Below are 15,116 nucleotides of genomic sequence, written 5' to 3'. Positions count from 1 at the left end.
ATCAGCAGCCTGTCCTCACCCCAGAGATCCCTCTGCTTGCAGATTCTTCAGACATCTGGAATGCAGGTGATGTCGAGTTTCCACATTAGCGACAGCTCTCTGGGGTTTCGTTACATGAATCAATACTGGAGTAGATACAAAACCCAGAAGCCACACTCGCTGCCCCAGCCGAATGTTTTAACAGCTGATTCTTTCAGTCATTTTCAGATAGCAGTCCTCAAGAAACTCGTCCCAGGAATCTGGTTGTGTTGACCTTATTTTTTATTTATTTTGTCCTTAGTAGAAGCTATTAATTGCCAGGGTCAAAGTTGATTAAAAACATTTTATTGGTGTTTTCTATTGTCACAGGATGCAAATTTAAGGAATTTTACAGAATGACTGTGATTCTGAATGTACATTTCATTTGTTTGTATTGTTATTGCTTGAAAGTAATAGTGATATTACCAGTTATGTATATACAAGGAAACTGTATGAATTAATTTTATCAGAATACACATGCACAGCCCTGCACATTCATTCATAATGTTGATGCTGGTATGTTTCCTTTGGGTGCTAAACCCAGGACTGCAGTAATATCTGGGAGTAGGTAGGGGGCAGTGTTTCAGCATCTGTGGATCTTTGATCCTGAGGATACAGGCAGCCACAACTCTACCTTGAGAATAACTGCACATTTTAATTGTAAGTTCTCTAACATTTATGTCTTGGGGTGTACCATGGTGTCAAAAGCACAATGGTGTTCCAGATGTGTGCAATCCTGCACTTCCTGTCCTCAGTCCAACTGGCGCCTTCATATGAAGTATATGCGTGGAATGTGCCCTGAAGCTGGAAGGCCCTCCAGACGTCGCCCTCTAGTGGTGCTCTAGTCACAGTGCAACCACTGCTCTGTCATACTCAGTGGGTACCCAGACTCCACTTTCAGCTCTTTGTTCATGCGCCAGTACTTGTCTCCCTTGAAGAAGTAGATGTTGCTGTTGGTCCAGGTGAGGGCTGCATCCAGGGAGGCGGGCACTCCAGAGAAGAGCTCGCTGGTGGGTTTAGGGCGCGTGTCGAAAGTGGCAGACGAGAGCTCGTCCCACTGCCAGTAACTAGAGCCCTGAAGGGTTGGAGGAAGAGGGAAAGAAAGAGAGATTGGGATAGATGGACAATTTAGTAAGTTACTACTGTAATGTTCTGTTATACATCACTGCTGTTTGTTGTAGGGCAACAGTCCCACTGGTCATGGTGTCTGTTGGTTTTTGGTGTACTTCTGCTCTTATGTTGTGTGCTTATTGTATGTCATTGATTGGCTAAAGTGTACACACCTTGTTCCAAAGGCTTAAATTATCAGCTGATTAAAAGGAATACAATGATGCTGTGGCCATCCAGGACTGGATTTAAACCTGCAGATTCTTTTGTCCTCCAGGGCTAGAGATAAACCTGCAGACATTGTGGTCCTTGAGGACTGGAGTTAAACCTAAAGGAATTATAGATCTCCAGGACTGGAGTATTTGAGATCACTGTTGTAGGTTCACATGAGGTGAAATGCACCCCCCTACCTTAAAGAAGAGCAGTTTTTTTTTGGGCTCAAAGTAGAGAGCTGCATCAACGTTGGGGGGAATTAGGATTGGTTTAGGGTAGCCGGGGTCCAGACGGTAACCTGTATGCCTCCACAATTTGTCCCCTAAAAGAAGAGACGACCATGAGAAGAAAGCACAGAGCGAGGCTACCAACAAAGATGATGCAGATAACAGTGATCTCCACAGCTACAGTTTACAGTTCAACCCCTATCTGATTATTTGTGGGGAAACTTCAGATTCTTTCAATCTTCCTGAAACTTCCTGAAATAATATTTCATGGCTATTATCATATAAGGCGGTTTTCGACACACAAGCTGTTTGTGTGTTAAAGAGAGGACTTTTTCACCAGAAAGCATTTATTGCAGTTCTTGGCACCTCAATGTTCATGTGAGGGAGGGGGTGCTGAGACAGATTGAGGATCACCCTTTATGTCATAACACACACCATTCCGTGTTCATATGACCACCCAAAACTGATCCCAGGACAGTCTTGTGACTACCTTTTACAAAGTAGGTCTTGCCAGTTCTTGGGGAGTACACAGCGGCGTCGAGATTCCCTGTTAGGTCCTTCCACAGCAGACTGATCCTGATTGGTTTTGTGTAGCCCTTGTCAGACACCGTCCACACGTACTGGTCGCTGAAGGCATATGTCTTCCTGGAAGGACCTGTGACAGGAGAGGGGGGTACATGGGAACAGCCAAACTATAGCAGTATAGTAACTGAACTATAGCAGTATAGTAACTGAACTATAGCAATATAGTAACTAAACTATAGCAGTATAGTAACTAAGCCGTAGCACAGCTGAAAGCGGTGTGATCACTGACCACATTGTCAATGAGCATAGAGCTGGCTCTTTCTATCACACAGTGCAAGGAGGAAGGACATTTTCCTTCCTTCCCCCTCAGCTGTTGTGTGGTGAGTGTTCTGGCACAACATGGCTGCCGTGTATTACTCAGGTGGCTGCTACATATTGGTGGTGGTCAAGGTGAGTTTCCTACCTTCACCCCAAAAGTATAAAATTCTGAGATGAAAGGCATTATATAAATTGTATCCATGTATATTATTTAACCAATAAAATGCAAGCAGTCAATCACTAGAAAGGTGGACTTACACTGTCTATTAGCAATCTGCAAAACATAATTCTTCCTAATGTTGTAACAGCTTATTGTCTGCATGATTCATAAAGGAGAATGTTTCTGGATATGTGCATGGAGTTCACAATACAGTAGTAAATGCGCAAATCTTGTGGGGAATATACAATATCTTAGAGTGTATGTTTAGAATGTGTGCAATACTTTGTGGGAATGTGCAATGTCTTAGAATTTGTATATGGAATATTATTGTGGGGAATATTTTGGAGCGATCTGTGTTTTTTGTCAGTTTTTAAATGCTACAGCAAACAAGTCTAGAATGTCCGAGACAAATTTCCCCTGGAGACATTAAAGGCTTATCCAATGTAATCTAATCAAGAAGTATGAGGGCTATCTTTTAAATAGGGTTCCTTCCTTAGAAAAACCTCCACAGAAAAACTATTGTGCCCAGTATTTCTATTATGCTTAATCACACATTTAAAGTGATAGTTCACTTTCTGGATTAAAAAACATATTTTAGTTTCAGTGTTTTCGATTGGCCCAGACAGTTTTTGCGAGCGATGAAGGATATTTTACATATTTGCATAAGTTTCTGACAACCTCCCAGGACCATCCAGCAGCCACACAACCCAAAAAACCTGCCCTCGTAGGTTTGAAACCCATGCATCTCATAAAGCCCAGTAATTAAGTAATTGGCTGCAGCCGATGTGATTACAATGAACCACAGCTGCAGTCATACCTGTAAGTAGGGCCGGTGCTGCCCTCTGGTGGCCACACCCCAATTCCCTTCCTGGCATCTCAATAATATAGCCTCTGGGGGTATTTTTCAATGGATAGATAGAATTGTAATTAATTTCCTGAAATGAAATGGAATTGAATGCAGCCCTAGTGGGTGAAGACCTTACCAAGCATGACGGCATCCAGCGTGGCACTGCAGGGGTCAATCTTTTTGTCCCCTTTCCCGGGCGAGGGGGCTGCGACTGGGGGGACTAGGTTTGGTGCACTGGCCTTTGGCTTGCCTAAGAGGGAAGATGAGCAGAGCAGAGTACAGATGAGAGTTAGTTTCCCTACATCCCAGAATGGGTGAAGTTATTATGCATTATGAGTGAATCACAGATTTCTAACGATCAAAGTGTTTTGATACAGACCGCAATGTTTTTTGATTTTGATCGGTTCAAACAAGTGGTTGACAACGCTCAGTAGCTCCACTTACTATGGGTTTTGTAAAATGACTAAATACACAGAACTGAGTCTGATTCATCCAACCGAGCTCTCCTTTCTGTGTTCTGGTTAGAATTACATCAGCGAAAGCTAAAGTTTCCTATGATCAATCTCCCGTGGTTTCTCGTACCAAGTATATGCTGATGTTACTCCGCCTTTGCTCTTGTTCACAACTTAGGTCTCACTATGCTTCTCAGCTTGCCTGAAGGACTTCTTGAGACAGTCCTTGGATTATCCTGCTCCTGCCATTTAGCAGCAGTGGGTCAGGCATGCGGATTCTTTGTATATAACATCTGAAGAATCCTCACCAACTACCCAATCCAGCTCCTAGTCCAGGCCCCGATACTTTCACATCCAGACTACTGTAGTTTCCTCCTGGCTGGTCTCCCTGCTTGTCTAAAAAACCTCTTGCCGCTCATCTGTAATGCACCTGCTTGAGTTGTCTACAACCTTCTCAAGCATGCTCACTGTCACACCCCTCCTCTGACATCTCCAACTTATTTTAGCATACTGTCAAGCTCTCTCAGTCCTCACCGTACAGAGCTTGTATCCCTCGCAGGTCGTCGGGATGCAGGCGGAAGTCGGCACGGTATCCGTGGTAGACCGGCCCCATGACAGCGCTGCTGTACTGAGAGTGGCCCAGCCCCAGGGCGTGGCCGATCTCGTGCGCCGCAACGATGCGCAGGTTTGTCCCGTAGTGCGTTCCTTCAGTCCAGTACTCAGCCCCATCAAAATGCACCAAGCCTGACTCTGGGGCATCTGCATGGGCCAGAATGTGACCTGTATTTAAAAAATACAAGTAAAAAAACATTTATTGTACAGTTTGTGGCTCTGTGGTGCTCAAAGCTGGGTCAGATTTGCATTTGAAATAAAGAGAGAAACATCAGACTTCCAAACCTCAGTCTGGCTTATTTACCATTTTATTCAATTTTACAATGATTAGATGCCTTAGGTTTTACTCCGCTAGTCTCATCCTCCTTTGGAGGAGTAGTCTGGGTAAGGAAATGATTCATTAAGTTATAAAATACTTTACGGCACAATGGCTGGAGAACTGGGCTTGCAAATCTCAACTCAATTCCAGGTTGAGCAAGATATTTAACCTGAATTGCTTCAGTAAAATTTTCAGTGTTATAAGTGAATTTCATGTAAAATAATATAAGCTGCTTAAGTCACTCTGGATAAGAGCATCTGTTCAGAAAAAGCCAGTGTGAATGAATTTAGATGCAAAGTACTATGTGAGGTAATTGTGTAATAATTTACTATAATTAATCAATTAAGTGCTGAATTAAAACAAAACCCAGCATTCCAGGACCAGAATTGAGCACCATTACTTAACTCTTTAAATGTCAGTAAAATTTAAAATCATCCTTAGAGATCCGTGAAAATCTTCAATTAATCATGCTACTGACATAAATGCACAAATGCAAGGGCTGCTTGGTGGCTTCTCCTGTTAAGGTACCATGCTAGTGCATGGATGGGCCCCACAGTCTGGGATCTTATCCTGACCATGCCAATATCGACTATTGCTGGTAGCTCCTTTACTTAGGGTTATGGCAGCTAAAATGTCTGTCGTCCTCCTCCTCTGTTTGATCAGGCACCGTGGTCTGCTTGCTAAAGCTGACACATCAAGCATCTTCCTGCCAGCCATGTCTGTGTAAGCTTGGCTTGGGGGCTGTGGTGTGAAAAGAAGGAGCTAGTGATGTCATGTGCTTCAGAGGAGAGTGTGTGTTTATCTACAATCTTATACATTGATAATGCAGAAATTGCAGCATGAGCATGGCCGTATACAGGCATTCTAAATTGGGGAGAAAAAAGCAAAAAAAAAGCATTCAAATCATTTAAATGGAAAAATATAATTACATTAAAAAAATTTCTGAATATTGGTGAAAATAGATGTTCAAAATTGTCAGTCGTCTGCAGGAATTTTACTGGTGCATTAAAGGTTTGAAAAGTATTTCAAGTAGTGATTTTATCAAGCTTCATTGGCCTTTATCCAGTCATGCAGCCAGCAAGTTTACAGAGTTCTTCTCTCACCTCGCCCATCAAATGGGATGGGGCAAGACCCATCTCTCTTATGGAAAGAGATCTTGATGTCTGCCCGCCCTCCAGAAACTTCCCGGAAGGTCAGAGGGGACACGTCACTCCAGTACTTGAAGGCTGAACGAATGGCCAAGCGGGTTTTGGCCTGACCCATGTCAGGGCTGTAGTTATAGATGCGGTAGGACAGGTTCTTTGTGCGCCAGTAGCCTGTAGAAATGTTAATAATAGCAAAATAATAAATATTTATGCAGAGAACTTGAAAAATCTCCTACTGATATCAAGAGCACGTTTTTAGACAGTTGACAGGGTGATGAGCAGCTTGTCAGGTTAGTCGGAGTAGAGATCCTTGGGGCGGTCAAGTCCGGGCTTGATGCAGTGCTGGATACTCTCTAGATTGCTGGTGAATGGCAAGCCTAGATGAGCTGAATGGGCTGTTCTCATTGTTATGTACTCTTATGTTCTAATGAATATGAAGATGCATCCATAAAGCAGCTACAATCAGAGTAAGCTGTCTATGGATAGATTATCAATTGCATTGACTATGCTTCGAAGACTAGCAATAATTAATATTTGCATGATATTTGTTAATACAACCAAGTATTTGTATCTTGTAAAATCACCAAGAGCAAAAATTGAATTTTACTGGCAAAATTGTTGCATGAAAAAATTTTGAAACCACATAAGACACATGCACTAACTCACCCATCACTCGATATTTGAGGGCTTTTTGGTTGAACGGGTCCTCTACGCCACAACGAGGCTGTCTCATCATTGCCAAGGTGGCCTCGTCAACCTTTCCGGTCACAAGCAGGTCAGTCACCTTCTGGAAGACCCTGTTGAGAGGAAGAGGATGGCGTCTCAGATTGTCCTGACAAGGTTGCTATGGTGGTCCTATAGGCCTCCCTCATATTCACACACTGTTGGCTTGGATCATAGACCAGCAGACCAGAGGGTAGATGTGAAAAATCAAAAAAAATCTATCTATGGAACATATACAGTATGTGTCTTGTGTAAAAAGACTAGACGGGGAGACTCTACAAAAAAAACAATTAACTTTGAGGTACTAAATCAGATTTCAGACAAAAAGTGTCATTTAAATGTAAATGTGTTTTTCCATGCTGTTCCACTGGTAACTGGTTTCAGTCTAAACCTAGTACTTATGCTTTTCTGTCCTATCAGGTTTTTATTTTATTTATTTATATCTTAATTTTTGAGGAGGGGCCCTAAAGGCTGTTGTAGCCCCAGGGCCCACATAGTCTTAATCCAACCCTGGGTGTATCTTGTGATGGTAGAGTGAGCTTTTCTGAACTCCATAATGGGTGGATCTACAATGAACTATCAATCACTTGTTTGAACAAATGTTCATGCTTTGCTCTCCATTGCAAAACACAAGGACAGGTTCAACCATGTGGCAGTTCTGCCTATTTCCAGCTCCCTGAAAACTCTCTCTCTCCTATCACTACTCTGTTCAGAGGCCGTGCGTTGAGAGAGCTCCTCTGTTACCTGAGAGCACCGGCAATCTCCTCCTCCCGATACCCTTTCGCTCGCTGATCCAGTGACGGCTGCAGGTAGCCAAACTGCTCCAGGTAATTCTTTTGAGGTCAACGTGCAACAGAGGGGACAAAGAATTTGCAAGTAGGTGAGGTCACATCGACATACACATTCTATTAAAATAGTTTTTTTAATCTTCCCACTATCAGTTGCTGTAGAATAAAAAAATAAAAATAAATGTTCAGAGGACGTAATTGCTTAATTGGTTTTCAAAATACAACAGGATATTCTTCTCGGTTCTCCCCACGAGCATCACGGGAAGTCCAAAATGGAGAAGCATATGATGCTAAAGGCAGAGAGTAATTTATGTGTTATCGAGCCAGCAGAGATAAACAGAATTGTTTTTGTGGTTAACACTGCCAGGCCAGATATGCAGGGAATGCCACTGGTTACTGCCCAGACTTACCCACACAAAACAGTGAGACCTCTTCTGACTGTAAAAAAACAAGCATGAGACAGTCCCAAAGAATACATTGACTTTCATTTATTTATTTATTTTTACTTTTGCTTGTGTTTCCACCTTTATTTAATCTCTCTCATGTTCAGGAGCACCACCATGGTAAACAGGAGCAATTGCTAATATCTCATCAATCAATGAAATGGGACATTTAAAACAAATTTATAATTTGGCCAAGTAACAAGCTTTGTGAATGGCTATTTCAATCATATTTAACATTCATAATAATCCTTTCACTGCCTGTCAACATACTAGTCTGAGGTAAACAACAGTCCCCTGGTGGTGACTGTGGCTTTAAGTATCATTAGTGCTAATGACACTAAATCACTTTCTCTACTAATGGGAAACTCCCTCGGGAAAACTCCAATGCAATTCACTTAAGCACTTCCAAGGAACGATAGGAGATGAAGTACAAACATTACAGGTTTATAAAAGGACAATTTTTACAAAACCTGTAATACAAAAACAAAAGTATTTATTGTCACACCACAACCACCTTTCAAGAGAATCCTACTTCTCTTTCTCCCTTCTTATAAGGTAAGTGACAACTCATCTCATTCCTCTATCCCTCTCAACCCCTGATATTGTTTTTACGCTTCACCCTTTACCTCTCCTATGTTTTCGTTCCATACAAAATTCACTCTCATTCAAATGAATTATCATTCCCTCTCCCATTTGTGGACCCCTACATTATCCAGGAAATGTCCAGTGATTTTAAATTCATAAGTGAGATTTGTTTGTAGATCTGTGCACGTGATCTTATCACAATCTTTCCATATAAAAATATTATATAAAAAAAATTATTTAGAGAACATTATTTACCTGAAGGAAATAAGTTCTATAAATCTACAGCTTTCTGCATTTGTTTCTACTGTTGAACAAGAGCTTGTAGAAGGCTACTGACTTAGTCATGAAACCAATAAGCGCTGTGCTAGAAGTAAAATAACCCAATAACTTGTTTCGGCTGCTTGATCTTGATTCTTACCGTGGCTTTAATGACTCTGTGCCTGTCAATCACAGCAGACAGGGAGCACACCACAGCCGACAGCAGCATTCCGACTGACAGGTAGCCCATGTTCAACGTGCTCCGGGGTCTACAGACAGAGAACCTTCCTTCTTCCCCTTCCGATTCCTTCTGTTTTCCTGGGGGAATAAACGCATCTACGTAACTTTCCCGGCAAAGGAGGCCAAGACAATTGCATATACAGTAAGCTTTCACAAATAAACCAAAATTGCTGTGTGCTTTCGAAATAGATATTCCTCACATATCAATATTAGCTGTTTTTGGATATTTTTGCTTGCTATAGTTATAGTCTTCTTGTCTCAATAACTTTGTTCTCTTTTACTCACTCTCTCCCTCTTTGGTTGAGAGTTATATATACCATCACCACCACCACCCCTCCTCCCCAAAGATGATCCATCCCAAGGGAATGTGAACTACAGCAGATTCACAGTGGAAGACAGCCCCCAGTCATTCAGTCAATCAGTTTGTCCCACCCCCTTCCTGTCTCTCCCTTTCTCCTAGTCATTAGAACACAACATTTGCATCAGCAAAAAAAAAATAACGAACAAGTCAGATTCACGCAGTATATGGTGAAACCAATTAATTTCAGGACGATGTCAAATCTTCCCTACTAATGCCATTACAAGTCAATTTATATGCGGTGCAGAATCAGATGTCTTAGTGCTGGGCTGAAACAAAAATCTGCTTTATATGTATGCTTTTTATACAGCAGTGATACTCAATCCTGGTCCTGGAGAGCCACAGAGTCTGCAGGGTTTTTTTTTTCTTAAGATCAGTGACCGATTCAGACCCAAGAAACCAGGTGACCATAATTAACTGTGTAATCAATTGTTTTTACTGATCAGCTGCTGCGCTACTCAAGTTCTGCCTAACAAGGAAAGCCAGCAGACCCTGCAGCTCTCCAGGACCAAGAGTGAGGACCTCTGGCTCAAAGACATGCTTTTTGTAGCATTTAAACATCAATCCATGTTCCTTCCTGACTCTCCCCATACTAGATGAACATATTTTTTTTATAAATATCTCAATTAGAAACTCAGTTGTACAATTAGTCACTTGACTATGCCGTTGGAGTGCCTATGGGGACTCTTGGAGGATAACTATTGAAATATAAATTTAAATTCCTGCAGGTCACATGGTGGAGACAAACTGGTGCCCCTACTCATGAAATCTCATTAAAAATACTTTTTTGAAGTAATTCCCAGTGTGTTGTTGTTGTTGTTGTTTCCAGTAAAGATTTTTAATCTCCCAACTTGGAGGATGGTGTCTGCTGTCCTCACTTTAATGATTTATGATCTCTTGCTGTTCCGCAGAAATACACATATTTCACAAGCAATTATCCAGCCACATATGCACCCTGAAATAAATTCCAATGCTTGAATCCTTTGCAAACAGAACACAACCACAAATGTGTTATGTGGCTACAATTCCACAAGTATGCAATTAATTTGAAGAATGTTGTTCGTGTTCTTATGTCCTTAAGCACAAAAGCAGGACAGTGTCTTACCTTCCAACTCCAATAATTAGAACTAAACCAACAATACTTGGCCCAATAAGTATGTTCACTTATGTACTTCAAGTTTCTCTGCATAAAGACCTGTTTATAGTCCAGCAACACTCTGTCACTGGACTATAAACTGGCCACAAGCGTGTCTGGTAAATTCATATAAAGTAATGCAATGTATTTTAACTGGGAGAGCAGGACTAGGTTTTAATGTATTTAAATATTAAATTATTTAAATGATTTCAGAGCCACTCTATTATTAGCTTAAATGTCCTTCTCCGCACTGATATGTTTGTACGGCTATCTGATACTGGTTAAATATGCTGTCATAGTGGCAATGAGATGATTGGTAGCCCAGCAGGTCTAAAGAGGCCTGGCAAAGCTAGTGTCAAACAATATCGGTTCTGTATGATTTACCAGTATATATTACTCTGACAGAGAGAACAGGTTTCCTGATCAAGAAAGCAGAAGCAAATACCGAATGTATGTGCAGATAATACACATCACAATATGAGACATCATTTATCTCAGATGATTTCAGTTCTGTAAACACCATGAACATCATTACAGAAGAGAGAGGTTACCCATCGCACACCAAATGTTAGTCCCCAGTCCCCAACAGCGCATATTTGTGGCCATTCCATGCCCTTTCCGGAGAAACACAAGTTTTGAAATAGGGACAGCGAGACAGTGGGTGTGGACGAGGAAGTCTGACAAGGAGAGTGAGGCTTCATAAGGGCAAAATACCCTACCACTCATTTGGGGGGATGGGGGGCGTCAGACAATGTCTAAAAAAGCCTGACATTTCCGCTGCAGGCAAACAGACAGGATGCCCAGGGTTTCTAAATCTGCCATCCCCGTCTGAGAGCACAGTCATTACAACCGCTCTACATGGGAGGCTTGGGTTGTAATCAAATTAAAACTGTGATCCGCCCACTAACCATTCACTTTACATTTTACTGCACCAATCACAGTTTTTTTAAACAAGAAGAAATGTTAAAATGAGTTGTAACATAATCTTGAATGTATAATTCAGTTGATTTAACATCCTCAATGTCAGGCTATGGAAGAAAAGGATGTTTCTCTAATTAATTATGTGGTTAATATTGGTGAATCTGCAGATGCACATACATGGCTTGGCTCTAATGGTCGGCATAGACGCTTCTAGAACCTGAACATGGCCCAGTAGGCAACCAATCTCATGCCAATTCTTCATTAGCACAGTGACACACATCAGAACACCATTTCTGTTGTGCAGGATGCATTTCCACTGCAATTTCCAGTTCAACACTCATGCTGACACCATAACCCAAGGTGCTTTTGATGAGAAAACGTTGGTCAGGTAAGGCGATGTGGTAAAAATCACACAATAAGCAGAGGCAGGAGCTGAGGCAGACCAGCTCCATTTCGGTTGAGTGCAGGCAGGTTAGTGTGAGATTGACTCACTACAGTCAGGTGCAGAATTATTTGCACACTGGATAAAAATGAGGGGAACGGGTTGTATAAATAAATATCACAGATAATGAGCTATTTTATGCTCAAAAAATGCAAATACTATAGACTTTTATTGTAAATCTATTGTAAATATATTGGCATCCCCACAGAGTTCTCATTTCAAATCAAAGTGAAATCTGCAATAAAAGTATATTTAAGTTAATCTCGTGCTTATGGAACTGTAATTGTGGCCTTCCATCACTTCTGGTTTCACTGAGGTATAATGAATTAACGCATATAAAATCCCTTTGTCAAAGGAAAGTCAAAGAACTGTCAAACCAAACGAGGTAATTTACCTACATACTACAGGTAATGAAAATAAAGTACATGGACAGTGAAACATACCACTAAGCACTGTTAGGGTAATAATTAAACAAACAGTTCCAAACATCTAGAACAATTTCAGATTGTGAGGAAGAGGCAGAGAGATGTGTACATTGACCCCATGTGCAGTGAGGACGATGGTGAGAATTCAACATAATTCAATTAAGGCAGAGTTGAGCCGCATGTAGAGGTCATCAAGTCTCAGAATAAACTATATGCCATCTCCATACTAACAGGCTCTTTGGAAGGGCTACACAAGGAAAACCCTTACTGAGAGTAACCATAAAATTCAAGCACCTGTGCTTTGTTCGAACCTCATTGACCAGAACTAAGTGCAATATGGTCAGGTGAGGCCAAAAGTGAACTTTTTGGCAAAGTACAGCTTTGTCAGATTTGGCGTCAAGATGGATGCATACAAGGAAAGGCAGCTCATACTTCCTGTGAAGTATAGTGGTGGATCACTGGTGCTCTTGGCCTTTTTTGTTGCCATTGTTCCAGGGACTCTTATTAAGATCAACACTGGCATTATGAATGTCATATAATTTGTGCAATAATTTATGTATTTTAGTTGATTAGACTGAAAATATAGCAGAATATTTTCTGCTTGGGGGGAAATCACCATACGTCTCAGTAGTGGTTGTATTTATGCTTTCTTTGGTCTTTTTTGTATATACTTATCAGGGGTGCCAATAATTCCCTGACTTTATATGGAGTAGCACAGTGGAGAGTCACCAGACCACCTGAGTTTTGGCTGGCCCCTGCATCTGGACCGCCCCATTCCCATGATTTACAACCACCTGTAACGTAAATCTGTCGCAAACCACTGTCAGCAGATTTGGCCCAGTAGGCGGCTGAGACAACCAGCCAGCGCTTGTGGCTTTGGCGGACACTCAAATGGAATGTCAACCGGGAGCGACAGGAAAACTGAATTAGCGCTGCTTCAGCTCTGCCAAATAGGTTACAGTCGATTCAGTTTATGCTTACCCAACAAAGCTTCGACCAGACCTTACGCCTACACTGGCATGCATGAATGCACGCAGACACACACGGTTCCATCTGATTAAGACATTTATTTCCAAAGCTTGTCTTTCGGATTAAAGGATTTAAATCCTAAAATTTGACTTGACATTGATGTAGAATGGTTAGTTCAAAGCAGTGTGCTAATCCGCTTAAACAGAAAATTAATGCACAATGCACTTGTAAATTACCCTTCATATATCAATCACAGCGCGTCAAGGATTTTCAAACTTTTGTGATGAACATACGTTTTATTATTATTATTATTATTATTATTATTATTGCTAATAAAATACAATACCATTCGGTTCTCTACATATAGCCTAGGCCTAGCCGCCTAGATCTTCATTGTTATTTTAAGCATCCGCTTTTATCCCCTATTTGCAGTCGAGAAAAGACTGCTGAAATACTCTTTGAAAGGTGTGAGCTGACAATGCTGACACCAGTTGCAACATTTTTTCCAGGTGACTGCGCGCGCTGCGCATCTGTTGCGGTCTGTCTGGTCTTGGTAGGAGCAATGTGGGGCAGGTTTGCTGAAGCCGGCGGTCTTCACTTCCATAGTCGCGTTTTGGTTACTATACATCATTCTCACATCGGCCAGCGAATGTGCCCACGATCGCATTAATATTTGGACGTGCTCGGCGGATTTTTTCTTTTTTTGCATTGTCTTTAATATTCAGATGCGGTTGTTGCGCTGAAAATAGACGGCCAACTGCACTCTCAACCGATCATTGGCCTCAACCTGCTTTCATTTTTTTTTCTTTGATGTACAAATGTGCCATCCATTTGAATATCAATCACGTTAGGGACATTAGGCTAAATTCAATGTTGAAAAGCCGTTTTAATCATACTCAACACAAAGAGATGCATCAACGTTGACTACCGCATTCGCGGTATCTGCAGATCTTGCTATGAATATTTTTGTGTGGAGGAGGAACATGAAATGTACAGGCTGCATCCACAATTGTAATAGGTCGATAAAATGTTCATAATTCTGTGATGCAAATAAAAACAACTGCATGACTCGCCTAAATATCCTAATTGGTATTGGGCACTGGAATTGCTTTGTTAATCAAGGAAAATGAATGAAAACAGGTCAAGACCAATGATTAGTTTAAACGGAGGTTTTCCGCACCTATTGATTTCAGCTAAACAACCGCCACAGGTAACAATCCTGAATGTCGCGTTAACTCGCGTTTAGCGGTCGGTAGTGAATCACAGGAAATAGAAAAATGATCAGCTAACAGATAGGTTCTATTGAAACTTGATTCCTATTTTGAACAATGTTGCCCGGGTTATAAGTCTATGCAGTGACACTGCTTCAGCTCTCAACTAGCGCTCTACTGGTCTTTTTATCCATCACAACTGATACCCAATTGCGGTTGTAAGCCTGTGCATTCCAAACATTCTCCATAATTTCTGGATTGCGCAAACTAACAAGTAAATTTTTCCAGTCAAGACTCCTTTTCATTCAACAGCCCACCAGTCTTGGTGTGCAGCCACTGCGCTGGTGAACTCCACTTAATACACAGCTTGTGCATATAGACCACATCTACGAACGAAAATATCTACGCATAGTAATTGATAACAAGGAGAATACTGAAACAAAGAGCTTCAAAAATCATAGATATTCATTACAAAACTGCACCAACGTTTATTGACAGATTCGACCCACCACCCCCCAACCCCAACTCCCAGCTTGACATGTCATTCACTGTACTGTCCAGAATAGAACACGTCTGAAGACTTCAAACACCATGAACTCCAATACTGTGGCTTGCTGACGATTAAGAGAACCAAGGTACCCACCTAGTTTTAAGTGATCTCAAACTTAAGTGCCA

General features: G+C 41.4%; 1 protein-coding gene across 2 annotated transcripts; it reads right to left on the bottom strand.

The window, feature by feature from the left end:
* Window positions 1–307: 307 nt before the first annotated feature.
* On the bottom strand, window positions 308–9,471 carry LOC135234491 (matrix metalloproteinase-19-like). Of its 2 annotated transcripts, none has more exons than XM_064299163.1 (10): window positions 9,266–9,471; window positions 8,901–9,058; window positions 7,411–7,499; window positions 6,610–6,740; window positions 5,902–6,114; window positions 4,402–4,647; window positions 3,552–3,665; window positions 2,056–2,220; window positions 1,536–1,660; window positions 308–1,093 (listed from the first exon to the last, which is right to left on the bottom strand). In XM_064299163.1, the coding sequence occupies exons 2-10, from the start codon at window positions 8,988–8,990 to the stop codon at window positions 860–862; spliced, it is 1,407 nt and encodes a 468-aa protein (XP_064155233.1). In that variant the 5' UTR covers window positions 8,991–9,058; window positions 9,266–9,471; the 3' UTR covers window positions 308–859. The 2 variants fall into 2 exon arrangements, with proteins under 2 accessions (XP_064155233.1, XP_064155234.1); XM_064299164.1 differs by lacking the exon at window positions 9,266–9,471 and adding an exon at window positions 9,181–9,261.
* Between the last annotated feature and the right edge of the window lie 5,645 nt (window positions 9,472–15,116).

The sequence above is a fragment of the Anguilla rostrata genome, chromosome 11, assembly GCF_018555375.3.
Source record: "Anguilla rostrata isolate EN2019 chromosome 11, ASM1855537v3, whole genome shotgun sequence".
NCBI classification, from domain to species: domain Eukaryota; kingdom Metazoa; phylum Chordata; class Actinopteri; order Anguilliformes; family Anguillidae; genus Anguilla; species Anguilla rostrata.
The sequence above is the reverse complement of the archived record's forward strand: the minus strand, read 5'-3'. Positions and strand labels throughout refer to the sequence as shown.

What these genes read in the sequence shown, in the direction of transcription:
- LOC135234491 (XM_064299163.1), bottom strand. Translation starts at nt 8,990, where the DNA reads ATGGGCTACCTGTCAGTCGGAATGCTGCTGTCGGCTGTGGTGTGCTCC. An exon ending in GAGATTGCCGGTGCTCTCAG is followed by an intron (nt 6,741 to 7,410) that starts GTAACAGAGGAG and finishes TCCTCTCAACAG; the next exon opens with GGTCTTCCAGAAGGTGACTG. An exon ending in CCTCAAATATCGAGTGATGG is followed by an intron (nt 6,115 to 6,609) that starts GTGAGTTAGTGC and finishes ACATTTCTACAG; the next exon opens with GCTACTGGCGCACAAAGAAC.